Below are 24,557 nucleotides of genomic sequence, written 5' to 3'. Positions count from 1 at the left end.
GCCTTACTCTAGTATCTGGATGAAAACTAGAACAGTATTATGTGTGTTGTGTGCACATTTCATATGTCCATACTCCCTCCCATCATGAGATGCATATAGCCCACTAAAAATTATGCCAGCTAACACGAAAGCTTCATTTGAGCATTACCGGTCGAGTGTAACAGAAACAATCTAGAACTTCTATATGGACAAATGAACCTAAAGACTCCTGCATTCCATTTAGGGGAGAAATATAGTGACAAAAAGTGGACCGGATTAACTTTGGCACAACAAACATGCTTTATTACCCAGTTATTAAGATAAAAGAATGTCCAAACAGCTAAATCAGATAATCAAATAAACTAGAGTACACAAACATCCTGGGAGCTGGATATAGCTGCACCTGCAACATCATAAGTTGGTACCAGTTAGCACCTGACCCAAAAATGACGGGAGGATCTGTCAATTATATATCATGTACTAAAAACGACAGGTGTATTGCACCTTACGAGTTTTCTTATGCGAGCTCAAGAACAAGAGCAGATGCTCCACCTCCGCCATTGCAGACACCAGCAACCCCGATTTTGGCACCTTTTTCCCTAAGAACCTGTTGAAACGACAATGTTAAGTTTTTTTTTATATATCAGGGACTAAGTACTCCAGATGCAATGTTCAAAATAAAAGACAACTGAGAATACTTGAAGAGAGTAAAGGAGACCAAACAAGAGAAAAGGGGCAAAAGAAATATGACAGTACAATTAAAAGAGCATGGAAGAGAGTTCCAAAACAGGAGGATCTTACTCAGAAAATCACAGAACAAAAGAACAATTCAAGGTAAAACTTACACCAATAAGGGTGACCAAAATGCGAGCACCACTGCATCCAAGAGGGTGTCCTAAGGACACAGCTCCACCATGTACATTAATCTTTTCCTACAAGAACAAATAATCGCACAGAAAATATAAGGAGCTAATATCTGTAGTTTAGACTGCACTAAAGATTGCCAGTGAATGCCAAATAGTAAAGAGAATTCATGCATTTTCTGGGAACAATTTTTTGTCTAAAAAAACTAGTTCCAAAAGTAATTATTATTGAACTAAGGCAGCTTACTGAAGGAATGCCAAGAAGCTTTTGATTTGCAAGTGCAACAGCCTGTGTTGATAAACAGAAATAAATACCATTAGAATATTTAGAACAAATTATAATTACGAAAAAGGAATAACTAATAAGTAGAGTATACACAATTGTTTCATACTGAAAAAGCTTCGTTAATTTCATAGTAATCAACACATGAGGACTCCAAGCCAGCATTCATGAGAGCCTTTGGTATGGCAAGTGCCGGGGAAGTGGTAAATAGTTCAGGAGCCTGCATAATAAAATTGATAACTGAGTTAACAATATAATTTCTGATTAGAAATCGAGATAGCGAATAACCTTCGATTAGTAAAACACAAAAGGTATTCCACTGATGTGGATTATTATTTCTGTTGACAAACCATATCAATTTATAAAGGTACCTCAAAGAGGGCCCAAGGTTCTTTAATTGAGATTAAAAGTGATACTGTGGCTTACTTGAGCTGCATCTGCAAATCCTTTGATCCTTGCAATAACTTGCAGTCCAAGTTCTTGAGCCTTCTGCCCACTCACCAATACTAATGCGGCAGCACCATCACTGTTCCATGTAAAACGAATTAGCTAACAAGCATCGCATTCTCGCTGGATAACAAATATACCAGGGGACTTTACACACTAATTTGATAGAAATTGATGAACAAAGGATGCAAGTGAAAATTGAGATGAAGACGGCTCTCACCTTACCTTAAGCAAGAATGATCTTTATATACAGACCTCAAAATTTATTTTTTGGGATAATTCCTTATATGCCATGGAAAAGATAATCTCATTCATCCCTTAGATGCCACTGATGACTCAACAATGTGGGACAAGTGGCATACAGGGGATGGGTGAAATTTTAGTGGTACCTAAGGAATTTCTCCTTTTTATTTTAATAGAAATAGTACTAAGAAAATAAAAAAAACACTACATGACTATTTGGAAGGACAACAGTTGAATTTGGCTACAGAGGATAACAGGGAAAACAAATCAAATGCAACACCTAGTGAAAGAAGAAACTACAAGACTGCAATAAAATAATACCTAAATAATAAGTCCTTCATTATTTGCACATACTTGTGTAAATCACTAATTGATCATACAACACATTCTGCTTACATCTTTCAGCCCATTTACATCCTAGCTGTGTAAATCACTGATCATACAACATGTTATGCTAACATCAGTTGTTCTAAAATCATGTACCTCACAAGTCTTAAAAAGAAGCTAAATTAAATGCAGAAGCAAGCACCTTATACTAGAAGCATTCCCAGCAGTAACAGTACCACCATTCTCCTTGAAACTAGGACGGAGCTTCTTCAGTTTCACTGGGTCAAACTAAGAGACACATGATGATCAAATTCCATAGTAGCATTATGGCATTAAAATAATACACAAATGTTCAAATGTGATCTTTTAGTCGGCAAACTTTCAAAAACTATGCCAAAAAAAAGATTCTACTGCCTACTAACATGTTCTTGAGCCTAGTGCCTATTAGCATGAAAAGTAAGTTAAGCTTGGAGACATAGGCTGGTCCAAAAATTTTGGTTATTTCTTCAAAGAAAATTGCAGCTACTGGTAAATGCGACTCCCTCCTTCGAGTAATATGACATCTAGAATTTGCAAATTTGTCCAAGAAAATAAGGACATCCTCACCTACACACTCATCTCAACCAATCACAACCATCCATCATTTATTTTTTCCACCTACCTCCCATCTCAACCAATCATAATCCTCCCTCATCTCAATCTTAATCTTTTCCAACAAAAGAAAAAACTCCAGACATCCTTATATTGTTGGATGGAGGGACTAACTAAAATACAATGCATAGTTTATCGTGTCATATTTTTACCTTGTCCAGGCCCTCATCTTTGTCAACAAGTACTGGTGGTTTCCCTCTCCCAACAGGAACTTCAATCTGGATGCAAAGAAGATAATGAAAGAAAATCACATGAAAAGAACCTAGTGGTGGTGACTGGTGACAGGTGAGCCCAGAGTTGGTGTGATCTTCTCTGGATAATTATATCATTTGTGTGTGCAGTTTACAATAAGGTGATATACAAGGATTGATGTATAATTGTGTTTTTTCCCAAGAAATATATACAGCCTACCAAATTTAAAACTGTGCTAAATTATTTGAAATCGGTTGCAACTAATGCCATTTGGTTAGTAATAAAACTTGTAGTGACAGACTGACAGAAAATCACCGGAACAATCTCCCAGGCAAAAGCACCACTGTTGCGAGCCGCAATTCCACGCTCGTTGCTTTGAATAGCATAGGCATCCTATAGAAGAATTACAAAATGTCAGATGTCACTAATGATAAATATATGCATTATGAAGTATAATAAAAGTATTGCATCAAATCAAAGGGTCACAAAGACATCTGACAGTTCTTATAATAGTGTGCTACATATCAACTTCCTCCAGAATAAAAGTGAAAATACTTACAAAAATATGTTGTTTAGTGAGTAACTTATATGAAAAAAATGATTATATATCGTGAACAAGAATATAAAGAAACAAAACATTTTTCCTTTCACAATAGTTATAACAAGTTCCTTGTAAGCAAGCAAATCAGAAGGTTTGTTTACTGATATGGCACATCATATGAATCTACCCTGGCTACTCCATATGGAGAATCCCTAGTATAGAAAGTGGAGGCTCCTTGCAGTTATGCAATATTGGTCCATACCATACAAAATTCAGTCTGTATCGAGTTATGGACCATAAAAACTTCTGTGCACTCTGGAAAGAACCAACTATTGTTTATGCACACAATAATCTAGAAGAAATAACTAGGTTTTGGTTTTTTATGCCAAGTAGACAAATGTAAGAATATCATTACAAGTTACAAGAGAAGGCAGCTACTCCTGTTTCTAGTACCAATAAGATACCTGGTCTTCTCTTGTCAGAGCATGATTGTCAGCACAAAGCTCGGCACAATTTCCCATGGCAAAATCACCATATACATCCCAAAGGCCATCTTTAAGCATGCCATCAACAAGAGTGTCATGTCCAAAACGAGATCCTTTTCTGCAAATATACTACATCCATAAATTAAAATTGCACTTAAACCAAAACAAAGAATATCATATAGTTTAAAATTTTAAACTGAGATGTTTGTCCAGTTACCATACTGAAGGTGAATGGTAATACACTTATAAAGTTATGGTTCATTTACAGAAGTACTCAAGTACAGAGAAAGCAATGTGCACATGAAATCATTTAGAAATAAGGCTCTACAGAAAGTTTTTGAAATGCAAATTTTAAATTTTCATATTTACAAGTCCTGATATACTATTGTCGACCAACTAAATTTTGGTTGTACTTTCTTCAATTGCATTGTATCAGGATACAACCAAAAGAACACTCTGCAGACCTAGCTTCAGCAATGTATTTGGGAGCATTTGACATGCTTTCCATGCCACCAGCCACAACAATATCATTGATGCCCAATAGAATTGACTGCGCTGCAAACATCGTCGCTGCAGAAAGGAAATAAAAACAGCATCATGGTCAGATTAATACATAATTTCTTGAAAATGTGGATGGAGGAATTAAAAAAAAATTCCTCATCAATTCCAACCTTTCATGCCAGACGCACAAACTTTGTTAACTGTGGTGCAAACAACCGTGTTTGGTATCCCTGCACCTAAAGCAGCTTGTCTTGCTGGAGCTTGCCCCAAATTAGCACTCAACACATTACCAAAAAAGACCTCTTGCACAAGGGCTGGATCAACATTTGCCCTCTTCAGAGCAGCTGGACACCGCATCGATCATGTTAGTACTATTTGGGTTAAAAAGAACAACTATACATATATGAGAAGATATTGATATCACCTTCAATTGCTACGGAACCAAGTTTAGTAGCTGACAAGGAAGATAGGGAACCTAGGAAGCCACCCATAGGGGTGCGTGCAACCCCAACAACACATACGTCTGTCACCATGGAAGTAAAAACAAAAATATTATTTTTGCAGTCCATCACAGTGCCTTTACCAGTATATAGTTGTAATGGTCAACACATGTTGATTGCAGAGCAAGGTATACTCTGTCCTCTGGTGGAATGAACAAACATGTCGAGCAGGGAAGTTAGCAACTCGATGCAAGATTTAAATCCAATTTCCCCGTTTATTCATTCCTGTTTACAATTTTGACAAGTAACTTTCGCATGAAAGCACCCAAAGCAAAATGGATTTGGCAGAATGAAGCCCCCCAAAACAATCAAAATATTCTCTTTTTTGTCCTCCTTGCAGCGTATGAGATCAAAATTTGATAACTTGAAGTGCGGTTCAGTAAAATAAAAAGGAAAAAAATGGCGACAACAGGAGATGATTAATAATACCTCTTGAGCCAACGTTGTCCGAAGCCATGGCCCCTCCAAGGTCCAGCGCTCCGACCTGCAAACTAGACTAAGGCGTGTTACAAGACGCGTGATTCCGACTGCGCGTGCAGAGGAGGCGATCCGGCCATGGCAAGCAAGCAAGCACCGCGATGGGTTCGCTGAGCAGCTTACCGTCTAGAGGTGTGGAGGCGAATCCGGCCCCCGGGCTTCGGAGGAGGAAGAGAGAAGGAGAGGGAGGGGAGTGGAGGAGCGCTGGATCTGGCGGCGGGCGGAGTGAACGAGGCGGAGGGGTTTAGGGGGTAGGAGATCGCGGTGGTGGAGGAAAACGACACGGGAACGTGCAACGGCAGGGTGGAGGGAGGGAGGGATGGGAGATCGATCAAGGCATCCCGATCCGAAACAGCTTGAATTAAGCATACGGCAGAGATTTATAACTATCCGTTATCCTTTAGACACGAAGTCGGATTCGGATGGTGAGTTACGGATTCGGATACAGATGTGGTATGGTTAATAACTTAATATTCGGTGGATACAGATTATCCCATTTTCTTACTGGATTATCCGATAGACATTTTAGTGGATAATCTAAGTTTTTAGCTCATAAAGCACTCTATCAAAAGTCCATCAATAGCTCAATTATTTTTAATTAAATATTGAATGACAATGTATTGATTACATGTACCTATCACATCCGATCATAATAATCTATTTCCGAACCGACTCCGCACCATTTCTGACATCTGCAACAATTCGTATCCGCATCCGTAAACATCCACACCCGCTCCGTATCCGCTTAAAAAATATAGTTTAGGATATGATACGACAACTATCCATCCGAATCCGTTCCGTTAATACCCCTATGACGATCAAGATGAGTCTAAGATGCTTCTTCCCTCTAGTCAGTCTAGTACTCTCTGCTTACATACTAGCCGTCGGATACAGGTGGTAGGAGACAAGATTGGTAATTTAATCTGTGACATAAATTCAGCTCACTATTTAAGTTTATTTTTTAGTTCTTAGATACAATATTTAACTCTTCGTCTTATTTGAATTTTTTTGTGATTAATATTTTTATTGTTATTGGATGGTAAAATATAAATAGTACTTTATGCGTGACATACTTTTTAAAATTTTTTAACAAATTTTTGTAATTAGACGAATGGTCAAACGGTTGGACACAAATTCGAAAATAAAGTTATTATAGGACAGAGGTCGTACACTGGTAGGAGAAGATGATAGTAGGTGCACTATTAAATTTAAAGCGAGCATCTCTTACACCCTCTTTAAAATAGACTCTCCAAACATCTATATAACCAGCTATCCCTTTGATTTGACAAGTCAAAGTCATTGTTCACTTCAACACCCTCTCTATCTACTCTCTCCATTACAAATCTATCACAATACGACAGTCTCTGTTAACCTTCTTCCTCCTCTTTGTAAGTGCAATAAACCAATTTCACTTTGTAAGTGCATTCGTTAATTATATTCACACATAAAAAATCAATTCCATGTAATGCAGTGTGAAGATTTTTGCAGCAAGGCAGCGGTGAGCGGCGAGGCGGGCGGATGTCGGTAGCGGTCATCCCTAGCGAGCGGCCGGCGCGGGGCGGGCGGTCGTCCCCGGTGAGCGGCGAGAGCCAGTGACTGGCTCGCTCGGATCTGGACGGCAACGGAGTTCTCGGTGGCGCCAGCGATCTCAGCAGGCAGCGGCTGCCTTGGCTGGCGGCAGTCTCGGCCGGTCTTAGCGGCGGCGACGGTCTCGACTGGTTGAGCTCGACATGGGTGGGAGACTGGGAGGACAAAAGGAGATGGTGGGCCCAAGCATAGGACCCACGTTTGACAAGTATCTTTTGGCTGGCCAACATTGGCTAGCAGTGGAAGTAGTTTAGCCAGCCCGGTTGGCAAATCTGTTACAGTATAAATTTTAGATAAGATTGATAAAATTTAGCTTGGAGAGTCAAATAGCTAAGTTGTTGGAGATGCTTTAAGCTAGGCCACGTTCGGTGGAGGGGAAGGTGGGTTAGTTATCTGGCGCGGAAAATATAGTAATAAATTAGTAGATGATTAATTAATTATTTAAAAAATAAAAAATAGATTAATATGATTTTTTAAAACAACTATTTTATAAAAAAATTTCGCAAAAAGTATACCTGCTTAGTAGTTCGAGAAGTGTGTGCCTGAAAAACGAAGGAAAGTAGGTTTAGAAACGGGGGAGCGAGCATGCCCTACTGCGTAGTAAACCATAATCCCAAAAAAATCAATAAACTGGCTTAAGCTAAAGCCTAAGGCCAAAGAAAGAGAGTCTATAATGTTTCTTTAGGACTATGTATGCTTGGACAAAATTTCTTATACGATTATATTGTCTCTCTACGAGTATATCGTGTATATGGAGTAAAAGTTAGATGAAAAGACAAACGCTAAAAATACTTCAAATACAGTTACCGCAAGTAAGGTTTATCGTAATCCATGACCTTTTTTTTTTTTTTGGAATGACGTAATCCATGACCTTAGTAGCTATTGGCTCTGTGCCAAGAAGACTTTATTATTATTTTTGATTCCAGTATCCAACATTTGATAATCCGTCTTATTTGAAAAATTTATATAAAAAATTAAAAATTTATATAAAAACTCAAAAAAGTTACTCCTGCGTAAAGTAATATTCATGTTTATTATCTAATAAAAATAAAAAAATTAATCGCAATATTTTTAATAAGAGAAAGAGTCAAATATTATATTAAAAAACTAAAAACTAAATTTATTTTGGGACAGAGTGAGTAAAGCATATGTATCATCAATTACGACAGCATATTCTTTGTTATATTGACAAAAGGAAACTTATTTATGTACAGTCTAAATAGATTTCTTGTTGAGTAGTAGTATATACACATTTATTGATGGACATCACTTCTCAATGCTAATAATTCGTATGCACCAGAATGTTCTTTGAACAAAGTTTTCCATATCTCGTCAATTACTTATTGTAAGACTTTTTAATGCCTATATATATTTATTGATCATGTATATTATTTATATATATGTCTAGATGTGTTAATGTAAGTCATGCTAAAAAGTTTTACATTATAAAATGGATTATGAAATTGATGCGGTAGTAATTACTATGTCTCTCTTCAATCCCCATAAGTCTTGATGGGCATCGAATAAGCAATGAAATTAGGTGGCAACTTTAACCAGTGCCTAATTAACAGAGAATTATATGCTCTCTATTTTAGCTTCTTCCAATCTAAAAGATAGACTTTGTATCAAATAAAATCAACATGCTCTCTCTCTACCATACCTACCTATCTAGACTTTTACACACACTCTCTCCTCTATATCTACCTTGTCCATGAGCAATCGGAGGAGGGATCAAGGGGCATTGTCTCCTAGCAATAAAAAAAAATTTTAAGGAGCAACAAGATCGAAAGTGAGGAAGCTAATGAGTACTCACTCCGTTTCGTAACGTAACACTTTTCTAGTATTGCCTAGATTTATATAGATGCTAATGAATCTAGACACATATTAAATTATATATATTCATTGATGAATGAATTTAGACAAAACTTAAAAGTCTAACAGATTTATTCAAAGCTGGTGAAATAAACATCTAGACATCTAGGGAGTATGGCAACATGATTGGTGACGGCTTCATCAAGTCCAAACAAACCACATCGTCCCGATGGCAAATTTGAAATATGCCTTCAGATTCACATGTGTTTAATTTTCTACCATTCAATTTGTATGTCTTTGATAAAATGCCATTGGGACTATGGACTTTTTGATTTCATGTCATTTTCAACAAAGAAGGACAAGATGTTGTGGCCCTTGGCGGTGGCACCATGGCAGGTAGTGGCCTTCGGTTGAGGTGGCGATGACGGTCAGTGACTCACCTTGCAGAGTCCCCCATGCCGTCTTCTCTTCCTCGCCACTACAACACAAGCCAGCCATGCAAGAAATAGCAAAAAGATGCAATAGCGGCATGGGTGACAGGCACAAACCCCGTCCCCGTCGGCGGCGTGACGAGGTGGGGAGACACCAATGGGGACGCCACAGAGCAGACTGCCAACCACGAAACCCACGAAGGTGAGCATGGATGGTCAGCCAGGAGCAGCACATCATGGTGTAGATGGCAATGCAACGATTGACACCGAGCTCCATTGACGCTAGAGCATGATTTGGTTTGTGCACGAGAGCCACCACCCGTTGTCCACCACACTGTTATCATCGCCACCACTGCTAAGGGCCATTCGTCACTGCCTCATGTGCTCCTCTAGCAAAAGTGGCATGAAATAAAAAAAATCAAATGCATGTGAATTGGATGGTCTGTTTAGCTATATGTATATATCAAATAGACAATAATTGTCTATACTGCTATACATACCCTAATTACAGACACACAGCTAAACTGACAATACTATTGGCGGTGGACAGTATATGTCTGCGTGACACTTTTTGCCATAGTAAAATGTCGGGCCATATAAAATGTTCGGTTTTGGAAATAAAATTGTGCAGGATCTATTAATAAAATATTGTTTTTAAAAAGTACAAGAAATAAAAAAAATCTCACATATGAGGGCCTTCAATTAGTATATATAAAGATAATGATAGGCGGATGGAACACGATTAGGATGATTATTATAATATCTCTGCCGAGTGTGTATCACTCACCAAATATATTTAACATCCTTTATAATGAAATGGTTATGAATAACTTTTTAACAATATACTAATATCAGTCTTGCTGACTATGTGTAATATACTCGTATTATTCTTGCTATTTGATTTTCCTAAAGATAGGCGGATGGAATAAGATTACGATGATTATTATAATTTCTGCCGAGTGTGTATCACTCAACTAATATATTTAACATCCTTTATAATGAAATGGTTATGAACAACAACTTGTAATCATTTTTAACAGTGTACCAATATCAATCTTGCTGACTATGTGTAGTATACTCATTATTCTTGCTATTTGATTTGCACGGAACTAGTCAGGATGAGATGTTTGAGTGGGGGTGGTGACGTCCAGTCCCAGGGATGCTGTCTACTTAATCAATCGTATGCTAATGATGCTGTCAATCTTCACTTCCGAATGAAGCCTTGTCTGCTGCAGGAAGTGGCCTGATACAAAGAGTCTGGTCCGAGACCCGGATTACGTGATCAGCAATATACTAGCAAGTTGAAGTAAATGGAACCGTACTTTTGGTCTGAAAACTCCACATCCTGCCTAGTACCCTTCACAAATAAATTGAGACTTTGGGTCGTGACATTGACAGATTGAGACTTTTATCCAATGGCTGATAATTACGTGATAGCATGAATGACGCAATTTATAATGAAGATAACACTTGAACACGTGAGACTTGATCATCACTGGTATGAACACTCAGATAGCAAGTACGTCAGAAAATGATCAAATAACTCCATATTGGATTTGTACTATTTGACCAGGAAATGCCATGGAATAATTTAAACAGTTGGCAAATATAATTTTGCAACCTCCAGCTCCACATAATTTTGAAACCGATGGCAAATATATGGCAAAGAAACTGTTCTTAATCAGCATAGGTCGAATTCGGGTGATGTGTTGGTTATCTTCATTATGTATTTGGATGACACCATTAATCTTTGAATCCCTAAGGAACCTGATTATCAGAAAACCAGTCAAAGGCAGCTCGATAGAAGAGGGCTTCACCTGCGAGCTTTAACTAACAACGCTGGCACTCCAGCCGTTTTGTGTTCTCCAATAGCACCTGTTTCATCATAGTGGACATAAGTAAAATCCTGACTATTCACATAAAGGAAACTGGTCAGCTGCTTTATGCCAATGGTGGGTGGATAAGTCAATGCAGAAAAAATCAAGATAAATAAATGCAACCAGCAATAATGGGCCTAAGCAACAAAGTATTATTTACCTCTCGGATGTATTTTGCAATAGCTTTGCAGCCTTCAATTGCAAGTTCCATTACAGTTTCAAATGTATCCATTGGTAATTTTGCATCCATCTGTAAATAACTTCCAAGCGTTAGCCTTGCTTTTGAGCTCTTAGAAGTTTTACCCAAAAAAAACTATGCTCTTCAGCATAAAAATGGCACGAGAAGTGTTCCATGAGAGAGCAGATTGTATGAAGAATTGTGGTTGTGCTGTTTGTGTGTATAGATGAAAGAACTAGGAGATTTAAAAAAACTTGCAGCAATCAAAAGTAACCAACGATATTTTGTGACCTGCAGAAGAGTAACTTTGTCCATCTTTGCAAGAATGCCAACAGTGACATCTGGACCTCCAGCGCTGTCTTCTATATAATTTAGATCTGAAATAGCATATTAAAATGATTTAGGCTTCTTAATGTCCGATGGTTCTTTCTAGAGAGATTGTATAACAATGTCATACCGAGCAAAGGAGTAGAACACAGATAACCAGCACTGCAAGATGTAACGATGTCTCGCATGGGTAATTCTTTATAGAGAGATTGTATAACAATGTCATACCGAGCAAAGGAGTAGAACACAGATAACCAGCACTGCAAGATGTAACGATGTCTCGCATGGGAATCCCAGCATCTGCAAGTGCTAGTGTTGCAGCATTGATGCATGCAGCCCTTGTACCTGTTAAGCACAGAGTCATATTCAAAATATGTTAGAAATCAAAAGCATTCATAAATAGGCAAATGTGCTGTAGCTGGACTAAGCAACAAAAAAGAAGTCACTGGAATTGGTAGGCATTCCAATTTTCAAGTGCATGTATCGTTATTTGGTAGAAAAACACAGATTTAATCAGCCTCTTTTCTGGACAAGAAGATAGTTTTGCATTGCTTTGGTTTGCCAAAGAAAAAAAAGACAGTTCTAGCATAAATATTGGATGGAACACAAGGTATATGGAGTGAAGATCGAAGCTTGAAAGATCTGAAAGTGCACTCACCACCATCAGCTTGAAGAACTTGGACAAATATATTAATCTGTGAACAAGAATAATAAGCATTGATAGTGGATCAAGATGTCATTGAAAATTTAAGTTCCTTGAAGAATAACTAAATACAAGGAACTAACCTGTGAACGTGGCATTAAATGTGTTAAAATGCTTGCCTCCATTGTTTGCCGGATAACAAGTGAAATTTCTGTTGATCGCCTGTCACATGATTGCAGCTTTAATAGTCTATAGCTTACAACTAAAGTTGTGTAAAATGGGACATCCAGTACATGTTTATGCAATCCAAATTAAGACTATTTTACTTGCCACATTATGCTAGAGGCCCCAAAAGGGAACACTTACAGTTTGATTAGAGAATACCTTCGTGGAAACAGGATAAAAAATAACCAAAAAATATTGGGCATGTTTAGTTTGATGCCAAAATCAACCTTACCAAAATTTGAAAATACCAAAATTAGCTAGTGTGACGTTTAAGTAAGGAGGCCTTTAGAATATTCAAGTTTTCACATGAAAGGGCATTTGCGATATTTTGGAAATGGCAGCACATGCCCATTACTTATGTCAAATCTCAGTAATAAAAGACAACCTATTACTATAAACAAATGAGTTACTTTTCGTCAGATTTTGTTATTCAATCTGGAACATACCTGTCACCCTTTGGCTTTCTCCTTCGATCCCCAGTACTAAAATCTGCCATCCTATACTCACAACGCACCTGCAGACACATTTCTCAGGAATGCATCCTAGAAAAAGAGTTTTGATGATGAATGTGTGTGGACAATGAAACTTTACCAAAGCCTCTTTGCTGCTGACTTGTTGACCTTTGTTTTGGACCTGAAAGCCCAAAAGCACAAACATTTCATGAGATGATAATTAGCAAAGAGCTGTGTGCGCATGATCTCTTTTGGGTAGGGGGGTAAGAGAAATTATAAAAGCAATAGCAGAGCAACACAATGGAGAACCACAGGAGGTATCAATTGCATCCATTAGCAAAAGGTTCCAACCTACGATAGTCATTTTCAGCTATATAGTGTCTCATTGAGGAACCATATCACATGTCTTCAAGTGAAATTCATTGGTTTTGAGTCCTCAGACATGTTATATGGTTTTTTTAAATGTCTTAGCTTAATTAAACATCAATCCATCCTATCATGCCTTCTGAAAAACACTGCAAAAGTCGGTCAATCATCGTAATTCCGAGTATAAGATAGGCTAGACATTGACAGTAAATACCACGTGGGCATTTCATCAAGCATGTCATCCACATGGCCTACCGTCTATGCACGAGAAACCACGGTAATCAGATCAAGCAAACAACCTCTCGAGGGCCGTAGACAGCGGCAATAACCCTGGTGTTGCCCATCTCGAACATTGCCGACCTGCGCAAACAAACAAGCACAAATTTACATGCTCCAATCAGAAGCCACAACGAACACCAGCAACGAAACTCCAATATGATAGTTCTGAAACCATTGGCATATAGAAGTTTCTCTCACCCGTCGGCCCTAGCAACGACGCCCACCTCACCCTTGAGCTGCCGCATCTGCGAAACCCGGCCAGTGTAAGATAGTACTGCGGGTGAACAAGTGCAGGGGGAAAGAGGGCGGAGGGTCACCTCGTTGGGGCGCCGGCCGTCGACGCGGAAGCCGGTGAGAGGGTTCACGTGCTCCATCGCCGGACGATCCCGTCACCAGCCCCGCCGGGGAGGATGCGAGAGGGACAGGGGCGGATCTAGCAAAAAACAATAGGGGGGGCTCAACAAAGTAGGGCAATATAAATTGAAACAACCTCACATATAAATCTTGGATGTCGCCGGTGCCACCTGCTGCAGCCTGCGCCGTCCGCCGCTAGAAGCGGCTCGCCTGAGCGCCTGCCGGCTGTCGCCTAGCTAGGCGCCGCCCACTGGCTGCCCAGCGCGGTTGCGCCCCTGCCGCCCCCCGCTGCCCGCCGGCCTCCCTGCCGCGCCGCTTGCCCGCCTCCGCCGTCCGCCGACCTCCCTGCCGCGCCGCGCGCCGCGCGCCGCACGCACTCCAGCCGCCTCCGCAGCTTCTGCCGTCGCCCGTCGCCTCGCCGCGGCGCGCGCCCGCCGTTGGCCGGCCGGCCGCTGCCTCCTGCTTGCAGAGATGCTTGCGCCTGCGTTGCTTGGAACTGGGTGGCGGGGAGTGGGGATTAGGGTATTGGGGTGGTGGGGAGGAGGAGGAGATGTGGATTTGGATGGGAACCGACGGTCTGCATGGAAACAGGTGGAAATGACGGCTATAGTTGTGTTCGAAGTGGGCCGAGCCAAATAAATAAATTTTTTTGGGCTTCTTTTCATAGCCAGGAATACTAGAGAACGGTCTCTCTATCGACGATGGGATACGACCATACGATCTCTCCACGACGCTGACGTTGTTTGATGAGAGCATTGAGGTGGTCGTGTCGCGCTACCACGAGGTTGACGGCCACGGCGACATGCGCCTTGTCCATGACATTACAACGCGTGTATGCATGCCGAGCTCCGATGTGACGGCGCGGCCGAGGTTGTCCTGGACGTCAACAATGATGACCTTGGCGCTGTTCCTGATGAACTCCGCTGTTGTCGCCTTGCCGATGCCACTAGGCACGCCGGTGATCACCGCCACCTTCCCAGCCAACCTACAAAACCGATGCTTCTTCATAGATCACAAGCTCACAATTCACAGGAAACCAAAACCAAAACAAAAAGAATCAAATCAAACAAAAGCTCGCGACGGTGGCGGCGACAACGACGACGATAAGGATTCAAAAGCTTTTGAGTGATACTAACCGAGCATCAGATGTTACCATACTGGTATCACCTGATACTAGTGTGGTATCAGATCTGATACCGAGAGGTATATGTTTGTTACCTCGTCGAAATCATTTCGTGTCAGTATCAGATCTAATACCGATGAAGTATCATGTTTGATACCTCATTGGAATCATCTTGTTTCTAGTACCGAATCTGACACCAACGAGGTATTGTGTTTGATACATCGTCGGAATCATGTTGTTTCTAGTATCGGATCTGATACCGACGAGGTATCGTGTTTGATACCTCATCGATATCATCATGTTTTCAAAACGGGGTCCCGTAGGGTAGCAGCCCCCTTTCATAATAGCCCAACTGAATTCGGTCGCGTTCGCCTGGTGCCTAAGTTAACTTAACTTCCTTGTTTTCCACACGCACGCTTTCCGAACTGCTAAACAGTGTATTTTTGCAAAAATAATTTATAGGAAAGTTGTTTTAAAAAATCATATCAATCTTTTTTATATTTTTTAATAATTAATTAATCATGTAATAATCTATTACTGCATTTTCCACGCCAGAGGTAAGTTAACTTACACCCCCATGCCGAATACGGCCTTCATCTTCCACCTCCAGCTGCCAGACTAGTCAGAAACAGATGAACTGAAGAACTCCAACCCTCTCATCTGAGGAAACAATGGTAGAAATTTTTAGGGGGGCTTATGAGGGTCTCCATGGGATTATGGACGGTAGTGGGGACTCAAGACCCTGCTCGGGCCGCCCCCATGCCAAATCTGCCACCGGAGAGGGATTCTTCGGTGCGAGTGTGCCTTTCTGGCGGTGGCGGAATCGCGAGACGGGGTGGCGACAGCGACTTAGGGCCTGTTTGGGGGAACTTTAGATTCCGAGAAGCAGCTTCTTGGTAGCTTGAGAATCTAAAAAAGCTCCTAAACCCAGCTTCTCCAGCTTTTGGATTCTTAGTTCATTTTTCAGAATCTGTAATTATAGATTCTTAGAAGCTTTGAACGGTTTGAGACAGCTTCTGCCAAAAACAGCCTGGGAAAGCTGCAACTGGGAAAAATTATCTCAAACAGGCCCTTGGGGTGGAGGAAGGCAAGAGGAGAGGGAGCTCGGAGGAATTTTTTAGATTTTAGATTTTTTATTAAATAATTTCCAAATTTAATTTTGTATTTTGAAAAATCACATTTCTAACCTCATGCCGCTCTCTGGTAGGACGGAAAGCTTACGTGAGAAACGTTTGGACGGACGGGAGCGGAGGAGATGACGGTGGGGAGAAAAAAATTGCATTTGGCCCTTGCCGCTCTTTGTATGGGCGGCAAGGGGGTTTTTTCCGGATAATCCAGCCAGCCCCTGGCCTTCCTCCCCCTCTTGGCCAGCCATGGCTGTTTTGCATATAGGCATTGCCGCGCATATAGAGGGCGGTAAGGGGCCAAACTCAAATTTTTCACCCCGCCATCATCCCATTCCCTCTCGTCCACCATGTGGTTTGACACGTAGGCTTTTTGCCCTCTGCCCTCCCAGAGGACGGCAGGAGGTTAGAAGTGTTATTTTTTGAAACGAAAAATCAAATTTGCAAAATATTTAATAAAAAAAAATCAAAAATCCAAATAATTCGAGCTCGGAGTCAGGGCCACAGCGTGGAGGCCCGATACTTGTCCAAGCATGGGCCGTCGAAAAAAGCCCACTTGGTGCTTTGCAGCCCAAGGTCGAAAAGGTTATAGCCGTTGCGATCGCGAGCGTACAGCTAGCCTGCCAGGCACATTCACTGCTCTCTAATCCTCGATCCGATCGTCTCTCTCATCTCCCCTCTCTCTCAGCGGCGCGGCGCGGCGCGGCCGGGGCGCTGCTCGGGCGACGGCGTACCTCGCCGGGAGGAGCTCGGGGCGGCGCGGGGAGGAGGTCGGCCGGCGACGCGGCCTCGCCGGGAGGAGATCGGTGCGGCGGCGCGGCCGGAGCGCGGACCTCCGCGCGGGGCGGCGGCTGGGGACGCGCGGCACCTGCGGGAGAGCGCGGGACGGCGACGGGCGGAGCGCCGCGAGGGGCGGCGGGCGGAGCTCGGCGCAGCGGCTGCGGGCGAAGCGCGGGTCGGCGGAGCTAGGTACACCCGGTGAGCTCCTTTGCTACCATCCTCCCCCCTTCTCTCTCCTGCTTTCTAGCCACTCGTAGGGCGACGGCCTCCCAACGCGTGATTGCTCGTAGCTTCGCCGTCACCGGTCGCTCGACTTCCTCGTTGTGGATATGCCATGGAGGCGGTGCGGAGAATACTGGCGCATCAGTGGTTGCGGCGACAATGGCGCGTGGAGGTCGCGTCAATGCAAGCGGCGGCGACGGTAGCCAACAATGGTCGGTCTACCACCAGATGGGAGGCTGAAGGGAAGGGCTCTGTGGTTTCAGTAGGCGGCAAGGCTGGTCGGATTGATGTTGTTGATTTTGTTGACAAATTCTTTTGGTAGCTACTCAGATCAATTGATGTCGTACTAGGGTGAGAGCTGGATGATGTGTTTTTTGTTTGGAATTTTAGTACTTATATCTCTCTAGTTTTGTTAATTCATAAACGAAGGGAGTTCGTACTAGTGGTACCTGGTTTTGTTAGTTTTTTTTGTTTGGAGTTTTGTTATCAAATTTCTGGCAACAACTTTTAGTTTTGTCAGTTTTTTAGCACCTTATCAGCCAATAGAGCTTAGTTTTGTTTGCAAATTTGTTGCACTAGGAAATAGTTTTGTTAATTTAGTTTTGTCAGAAAACTTCCAAGCAAACCGCTACTAGAAATGCCTAGTTTTTATGAATTTTGTAGTTTTGTCAGCTACTAATCATGTCTAGTTTTGTAAGCTACTAGAAATGCCTAGTTTTGTGAATTTTGTAGTTTCATCGGTTACTAAACATGCATGACTCCTGTCTTGTTAGCTGATACTTGAATTTATCAGCTCTAGTTATTGTAGAATCAACAATTCACCACTGTTGTAGGCCCGAAGAAACCTCATATACCCACTAATTGACGATGACGAAAAGTGTAGGGCTATCTTTTAGCAAAGCACAGCTAATCCAGTGTACGTAGTTTTCAAGTTTGAAGAAGGTAAGGCTTCCATTATTTTTCTGTTTTAAGGTTAAGCATGTTTTATATTCGATTGCAATTTGTTTAGACTTTAGACATGGACAGGTAGTGCCCTAGTGATTTAGTACTATTTGTTCCTTAGCTTTTTTTGTTTAGACTTTAGACATGGACAGGTAGTGCCCTAGTGGCTTTGAATTTAGAGTTTCCTTAGCTTTTTTTTGTTCCAGGGGTGTTGGATGTTCAGGGAACCAGAATATTTATAAATTAGCACATTACACTTCTTATGGAAGATTTCCAAAGTAGTGGATAATTGATCAGCTATGAAAAAAGTATGGTTGGTCCTAACTTAATTAGCTAAGGTTAGCAAATTGAAGTTAACAAAGCGCATCATTGTGGACAGATAAAATACATTTGTGGATTCTGAAGCACAGATCATACCCCAGGACACATGGGATGAAAGTACATAACACAAATTATAAGATTCAATCAATCATGAAGATGTACCACAAATTTATTCTCAAGGCTCTGTACTGCAATTTGTTGGGCCATTTTTAAGGACAATACAAACGTACATTAAGCTGACAAATGATTCAGCAGGGTGAGCAGAAGCGCGCTCGCGTGAGGCACGAACAACTCTCATGGGAGGAGAGGTGCTGGATGCTGACAAGTGTCTAATTTGATGGCTACAAATTCGTCTGACAAAACAAAAAATTTCAGCCTGCTGTCATATAGACAGTTTCTTCTATCAAAACAAGATTGCCGCCACCGTCGCCCCTGTTGGTTGCTTCCTCATCCTTGGACCTCGCCTATACCAGGTCGAGCCACTGACCATGGTATGTTACGCAGGTCCTGCGACTCACAACTGTCTCCGCCATTGCATCATCTGACTTCGAGAAATCCCCTGGATATGATGCTCATCGGCTGGACCTCTACTGCCTGCTCTGACTTTGGCCACCCCCTCGTCCGCGTTGAGACCATGCCGACATAGGGGCACCTCCATCTCAACTGGCCCGGTATGTTCAGTTCTTGCTTCATGCTTGAATCATGGTAGATTAGATTTTGGTGGAGTGCCAGTAGTGGCCGGCTTATTACCTAGCAAAGATTTGCCTTTTCAGCTTCTGCATCAGGGGAGCATCCATAACTTCAAACAAACACGCCTACCTATTTACTTATGTATGCTTTTGATGTCCAATTTATGTAAAAATGATCTGCTTTACCTGGATATGATTGGAGATTTGCTTCACTACGTTATTCATGCCATGCATATAACTGTACTTCTGGAGGATGTGAATAATGATTCCTGAGCTGTGTAGTTGCAGATGCCCTGGTCCAGGCTGCTGCCCAAATGACCTATGCTTTCATGTCAGTGTCTGCAGTGAACTGAAAATTTGGCTTCCACATAACTCTTATTTTGCTAATCCGAGAGCTCATATAAAGTTCTTTTTTTTTATTTTTGCTTTAATAATCTACTTTAATGTTAAGTACACAGATTTGGTTGCTTCGTAATTGTGGTTAGTTCTCTCAACATTATCGTTGCAGCCAGAAATTCATAGACGAATTCCCATTTTCCCCCTTGCTTGCTAATTCTTTAATGAGTCTGAATCAAAGGACAAAAAATTAACATGTTTTTGCAGGTTTTCCTCTGTAGGTACTAGCTGCTGCATCATGTTCTCTCAGGGAAGAAGAGGCATGGGTGGAGCAATATTAGATGGTAATGTGCTGAACCTTTCGTATTTGTCTGGTTCCCATGTTGTTTGCGTTATTTAGGATTTTACATTCTGTTCTTGTAGGTCCTTAAGGTCGCTGGTTGTTTTCTGCGCAGCGTGTTCTTCGATGTCATCTGCTGGGGATTACGTATGGGAGTCATGAGTTCTAAAGCGCCAAAGTATGTGCCATGTAAAGATATCAATCTATATTCCTCTGGTTGCTTTGTACTGATGTGTCGTCTCTTGTCCTGATTTGTGCATTTGCATAGACAATGGCTTCTTCCCTATTTATCTTGCTGAGATCCTCTGCTTGCTTTTGCTTTTCATAGGAGCTGTGAAGTTAAGCTTGCTCTTTGGGCTAGCATGCTCTGGAGTTTGATGCTGATAGCATCCATGATACAGGTCAAAGCCACAGTGTTGTCGGTGTTTTTGTTGGCACTTAATGAAGTCCTACCACAGTATGCTGCTCCCACGCCTCTTCATCTATTAAGCCAGTGCTTTCAGTCAGTTTTTGTTGTGCCTATAATCTATACTGCTTTCTATTGTGCAGATGAAGAAACCCTCAGGGTGGAGCAGCCTGTAAGTGGTACCTCGACGAAGATATATCAGAGATTAATGGGTTCTTTGATAGGTTGACGTATTGCTTAAAAATTATGTTATGTTCATAGTCAAAATCCTTGCCACTGGTTTGCTGACCTCTTTCCTTCTTTTTTTATCAGCTTAACCAGTGACCCTCCTAAAGTGCAGTGGATATCAGCAGGGGTTGAATCTTTTCGTCCCTCGCATCGGCCAGCACATCTTAACCAAAAAACGGTTGTGGATCTCGTTCATAGTCAAAATCCGTGCCACTGGTTTGCTGACCTCTTTCCTTCTTTTTTTATCAGCTTAACCAGTGACCCTCCTAAAGTGCAGTGGATATCAGCAGGGTTTGAATCTTTTCATCCCTCGCATCGGCCAGCACATCTTAACCAAAAAACGGTTGTGGATCTCAAGAGCATTGATCCATGGGAGACTCAGGTCGTTATCTGGTTGTCCATATGTTATCTCATATCTTTTTTTATTCTTTTAGATGGATATATGATATGTTCTTTGTTGCTTGTCTTTCTATAGGCATGTACCTTTGCATGCACGGTAACTGTTGCTAGGCTGACCCCCTCTCAGCCATGGTGGTTCCTATCGTGCACTCGCTACCATAGGATAGCTTCTTATAGGTGTTTTGGTGGTTATTCGTCGGTGACTGCTATTCCAAAGTTGTGCTTTCATATCTCTCTTCTTCATTTAGTACATCTTTCTCAGTTTATTTATACCGGTCATTTTTCCTCACATGCTGTCTGTTTCTGTGATAGACATCATCTCTGCGTTATTGGTGTGTTGCTCAGCAGGTTGTTGGCCAAACTGTTATGAGCATTATCATGTCAGAAGGCAAATCGGACAGCCTTCCTCGAGAGATCGATGTTGTTGTGTCCCAGAAATTCACCATCGCTGTGTTCGTCACTGAGAAGAGATTGGTGCAGAGGAACATATCGTTCCAGGTCAATAGTATTGAGACTTTGGCAGACAAGGCGCTATTCCGCAGGTCAGCCAGCAGGTGTTCCCTGCGATTCTCCCGTCCAGTCCGCCCTTTGCTCATGCTCTAGCTGTGGTTGTGCTTAACAGCTCTTCTAATCGTCCCTCTACACCACCTGGTTCTTCTCTCGGTTATCCTGATAGTGTGCAGGCGTCGCATGCTGATTCTAAGAAACGTCGCTCTGTTGTATGCTTGGTATGTTCTGTTCCCTTCTTTACAAGTAATGAGGCCTCTATTTCTTGTTCTTCTATTTCACTCGTCGTTTTTGCCCCTGTTGTTGCAGCCTCTGGGATCATGGAAGAAACTGTCTTTTGGAGCAGTCCCGCCTAAAGAGAAATTCGTAGCGCCACCTCCTACTTCTGACGAGTAAGACCGCAATTATTCTATCTGTTGCTGTTGTTAAGTCCCTTTTTAGCAAAGTATTTTTTTTCCTCTCCCAGAAATCAGCATCTTCGCTGATGGTAATGGACCTACCAACCAGCTGCCTGCTATAGTGCTTGATCAGCACCGTCCCACCTCAGAGTTCTCATCTGCTTGCGGACAGTCCAGGCTTAGGTTACTCCGTGCTGCACTGTTTCACTTTATTTTTCCCATTTATATCCATGTCTGCATTGTTTCATACCATCTATTTAATGGTAATTTTTTTAAAGATTATGTTAATCTAATGGTTTCACCCTTTCTGCGTTCAAATTACGTGTTTGGGTCCTGATGATGTTAACAAAAAGAGGTTTGTTTTTAGGCAGGAAGGGGCCTTCATTGTTCCTCCTCGTCTTTTTCTTCCATATGGACTATAGCCTTCGCTTATTCTTCTTTTTTTTGCTCCCTTTGTTTCTTAGTGTTGTGTCTTCAGGCGGTAACCAGAAGCTCAAGCCTTCATCTAGGAAGTAAACGGTCGGCTGGCAGCCCAGTGTTTTGTGTTGGTTCGTGCTTCCTGCTACCTCTGTTCCTAAGATATCGGTTCTTCCACATGTTTTTTTGTGCCCTTCATGCACCAGACTCTATCTCTATCTATGTTGTAGGTAACGGCACGGCTTGATGAACCTCTGGTGCCCTCTGTTTGTGATTTTGGCTCGTGGATATTGTGCATAGAAGCTTACCCACCTGCTGCTTATGCATGCCCTTTTGGTCATATGTCAGCCTGTTGTACGGTTGTACTACACACATGCAGTATTTCAATACCAACCTGATATGAGGCCCCCGTCCCTCCCACGTAAACACCCGACACATCAATCGGTCGATCAACTTGATCGTCGTGCTTGTCGCCTTAACCTCTGGCTCTGCTTCTTGCATCTACAGGCGTATGCTACGTGACCTCCACAAGCCACAGTGGAGCAGTCCATACAAGAGCCACCGACAGACAACAAAGGGAAAGTAAAGACTCAAGCCATCGCAACGCTGGCCAAAAATCCTTCCATGACTGTGGGCCAGTCATGCTAAGACCCACGAAATAGGCTAGCCATGCTAAAGCCCACGAAACGAGCTAGGCCTACACTCCTTGTTGATCTCTTTCTTTTCTCCTGCTAATCGTATGTTTTGTTGCCTAAATATACGCATGTGGCGCGCCAGTGGCGTGCCCCGCCCTCTAGTTTTATGAACAGGTAATATGATAAGATAGGTGGATAGACCTTGCTGATTAATAGGTGTCTGTAAGTGCATGTGCACATGGCTAGAAATTCATAGATGAACTCCCATTTTTTCCCTTGCTTGCTTCTTTAATGGGTCTGAATCAAAGGACAAAAAATTAACATATTTTTGCAGGTTTCCTCTGGAGGTACTAGCTACTGCATCATGTTCTCTCAGGGAACAAGAGACATGGGTGGAGCAATATTAGATGGTAATGTGCTGAACCATTCATTTTTATTCACTTTGTCATCATAAACTATTATAGATCATCCCACATTCAGATTGCAGTTTTTTACGTTATCTTCTGTTTCGTGTCTAACTCCGATCCTAATCTTAGTAGTGATTTCTGCTATCAAGCTACGGGAGAACTATGAACTGCTCCATCCTTACCTTTCAACCTTGAACCCTGTCTTACCGTCTCCAACTTTTTAGATCCGCTGATACAACTTAGTCAGTTGAAGTAGTACTGAAGCAGATGTTCCTCACGGAAGTGGTGGGTGATGGCAGCAGTGCAGCACGTAATACATGGATCTTTCCCTCTCTGTCGACAATTTAATTATCATCTGCCTACACTTGATTTCTTTCAATTCTTAAGAGAGATTATAGAGTGGCACTATCGTATCCATAAACACAGTGGATTCTGATTTAGTCTATTTGTTTTCCAATATAATATATGATCAGCCCAATGTACTGCTTAGGCACATATAATGTCAGTTCTTATTAATATTCTTTTATTATATATTGGAGACAGATTGAAGTTATGCATTTTAGAGAGAGCATCAAGGAAATTATGAATGAGGAGTTTGGCGATGAAATGTAAGAAATTTGCCTATGCTTTATTCAATTTTGTATTCATTTACGCATTAGTTTCTGCCTCCATGTTCTCTCTATCTATAGTTTGGTTATCTATCTAGACTTGATTCTATTCAATTCTTAGGATAGATTAAAGAGTAGTGATTTCATATCCATAGACTAGATGGATTTTGAATTAGTCTATTTGTTTTTCAATATAATATATTGATCAGTCCGTTCTAATGTTTCGGTTCCTTTATTTCCATGTTTTTTCTATAAGATGCAAACATCCATAGTCCTGTACTTTCGGCAGCCAAAATGGAGATTCATTGACTATTTGTAGGTACGGTCTAATCCAGGTCCTTGTAGTTAACCAAATTGGAGATGCTATGATTTTCCCTGTTTGATTTTAGGCCCCTTAAATCCCATGCAAGAAGCCTTCTATCTTATATGATCAGCTTATCCATAGCCTCCTATCATAAAGCAACTATATTGCTCCTAGCAATTTTGTCCGTACAACATACTGACTGCTTATTTAGAGGCACTGCTATGGCTTAACCAGGTGAGTTATGCTTCCTCTCCTTTCAACGTCAATTTTGATAGCTCCTATGGGTTTAGTACGATGCTTAAATGATACTCCCTCCATTCCATAAGACTTTCTGGATTTGCATAAATTCAT

At 41.5% G+C, this 24,557-nt stretch overlaps 2 protein-coding genes and 3 long non-coding RNA genes across 9 annotated transcripts; 3 read left to right on the top strand and 2 right to left on the bottom strand.

The window, feature by feature from the left end:
* Positions 1-260: 260 nt before the first annotated feature.
* On the bottom strand, positions 261-5,755 carry LOC102712566 (acetyl-CoA acetyltransferase, cytosolic 1-like). Of its 3 annotated transcripts, none has more exons than XM_006660400.3 (15): positions 5,613-5,755; positions 5,442-5,496; positions 4,937-5,035; positions 4,683-4,856; positions 4,476-4,581; positions 3,991-4,129; positions 3,301-3,378; positions 2,946-3,011; positions 2,345-2,430; positions 1,552-1,651; positions 1,235-1,345; positions 1,090-1,131; positions 825-911; positions 489-586; positions 261-382 (listed from the first exon to the last, which is right to left on the bottom strand). In XM_006660400.3, the coding sequence occupies exons 2-14, from the start codon at positions 5,467-5,469 to the stop codon at positions 497-499; spliced, it is 1,206 nt and encodes a 401-aa protein (XP_006660463.1). In that variant the 5' UTR covers positions 5,470-5,496; positions 5,613-5,755; the 3' UTR covers positions 261-382; positions 489-496. The 3 variants fall into 3 exon arrangements, with proteins under 3 accessions (XP_006660463.1, XP_015696872.1, XP_006660462.1); XM_015841386.2 differs by having other exon boundaries at positions 484-586; positions 5,442-5,503; positions 5,613-5,750; XM_006660399.3 differs by having other exon boundaries at positions 484-586; positions 5,613-5,750.
* Positions 5,756-10,260: 4,505 nt separating this feature from the next.
* Positions 10,261-14,558, bottom strand: LOC102711914 (exosome complex component RRP41 homolog). Of its 3 annotated transcripts, none has more exons than XM_040527872.1 (13): positions 14,191-14,558; positions 13,984-14,099; positions 13,865-13,911; positions 13,687-13,747; positions 13,161-13,202; positions 13,016-13,083; positions 12,488-12,566; positions 12,360-12,396; positions 11,930-12,046; positions 11,666-11,751; positions 11,357-11,446; positions 11,137-11,194; positions 10,261-10,576 (listed from the first exon to the last, which is right to left on the bottom strand). In XM_040527872.1, the coding sequence occupies exons 2-12, from the start codon at positions 14,038-14,040 to the stop codon at positions 11,150-11,152; spliced, it is 729 nt and encodes a 242-aa protein (XP_040383806.1). In that variant the 5' UTR covers positions 14,041-14,099; positions 14,191-14,558; the 3' UTR covers positions 10,261-10,576; positions 11,137-11,149. The 3 variants fall into 3 exon arrangements, with proteins under 3 accessions (XP_040383806.1, XP_040383805.1, XP_040383804.1); XM_040527871.1 differs by lacking the exon at positions 10,261-10,576 and adding an exon at positions 11,832-11,880 and having other exon boundaries at positions 10,627-11,194; positions 11,979-12,046; positions 14,191-14,555; XM_040527870.1 differs by lacking the exon at positions 10,261-10,576 and having other exon boundaries at positions 10,627-11,194; positions 14,191-14,555.
* Positions 14,559-20,033: 5,475 nt separating this feature from the next.
* Positions 20,034-20,900, top strand: LOC121053227. Its single transcript, XR_005812400.1, has 5 exons — positions 20,034-20,075; positions 20,226-20,354; positions 20,447-20,527; positions 20,616-20,709; positions 20,781-20,900. It is a non-coding gene; the product is annotated as an uncharacterized LOC121053227 (long non-coding RNA).
* A 483-nt stretch (positions 20,901-21,383) lies between these two features.
* Positions 21,384-22,037, top strand: LOC102708646. Its single transcript, XR_005812410.1, has 4 exons — positions 21,384-21,472; positions 21,553-21,658; positions 21,747-21,829; positions 21,904-22,037. It is a non-coding gene; the product is annotated as an uncharacterized LOC102708646 (long non-coding RNA).
* A 1,459-nt stretch (positions 22,038-23,496) lies between these two features.
* LOC107304980 lies at positions 23,497-24,413 on the top strand. The gene is made up of 4 exons (XR_001551038.2): positions 23,497-23,604; positions 23,838-23,902; positions 24,159-24,221; positions 24,292-24,413. It is a non-coding gene; the product is annotated as an uncharacterized LOC107304980 (long non-coding RNA).
* Positions 24,414-24,557: the final 144 nt, after the last annotated feature.

The sequence above is a fragment of the Oryza brachyantha genome, chromosome 9, assembly GCF_000231095.2.
Source record: "Oryza brachyantha chromosome 9, ObraRS2, whole genome shotgun sequence".
NCBI lineage: Eukaryota > Viridiplantae > Streptophyta > Magnoliopsida > Poales > Poaceae > Oryza > Oryza brachyantha.
This window is presented reverse-complemented; position numbering and strand designations above follow the sequence as displayed.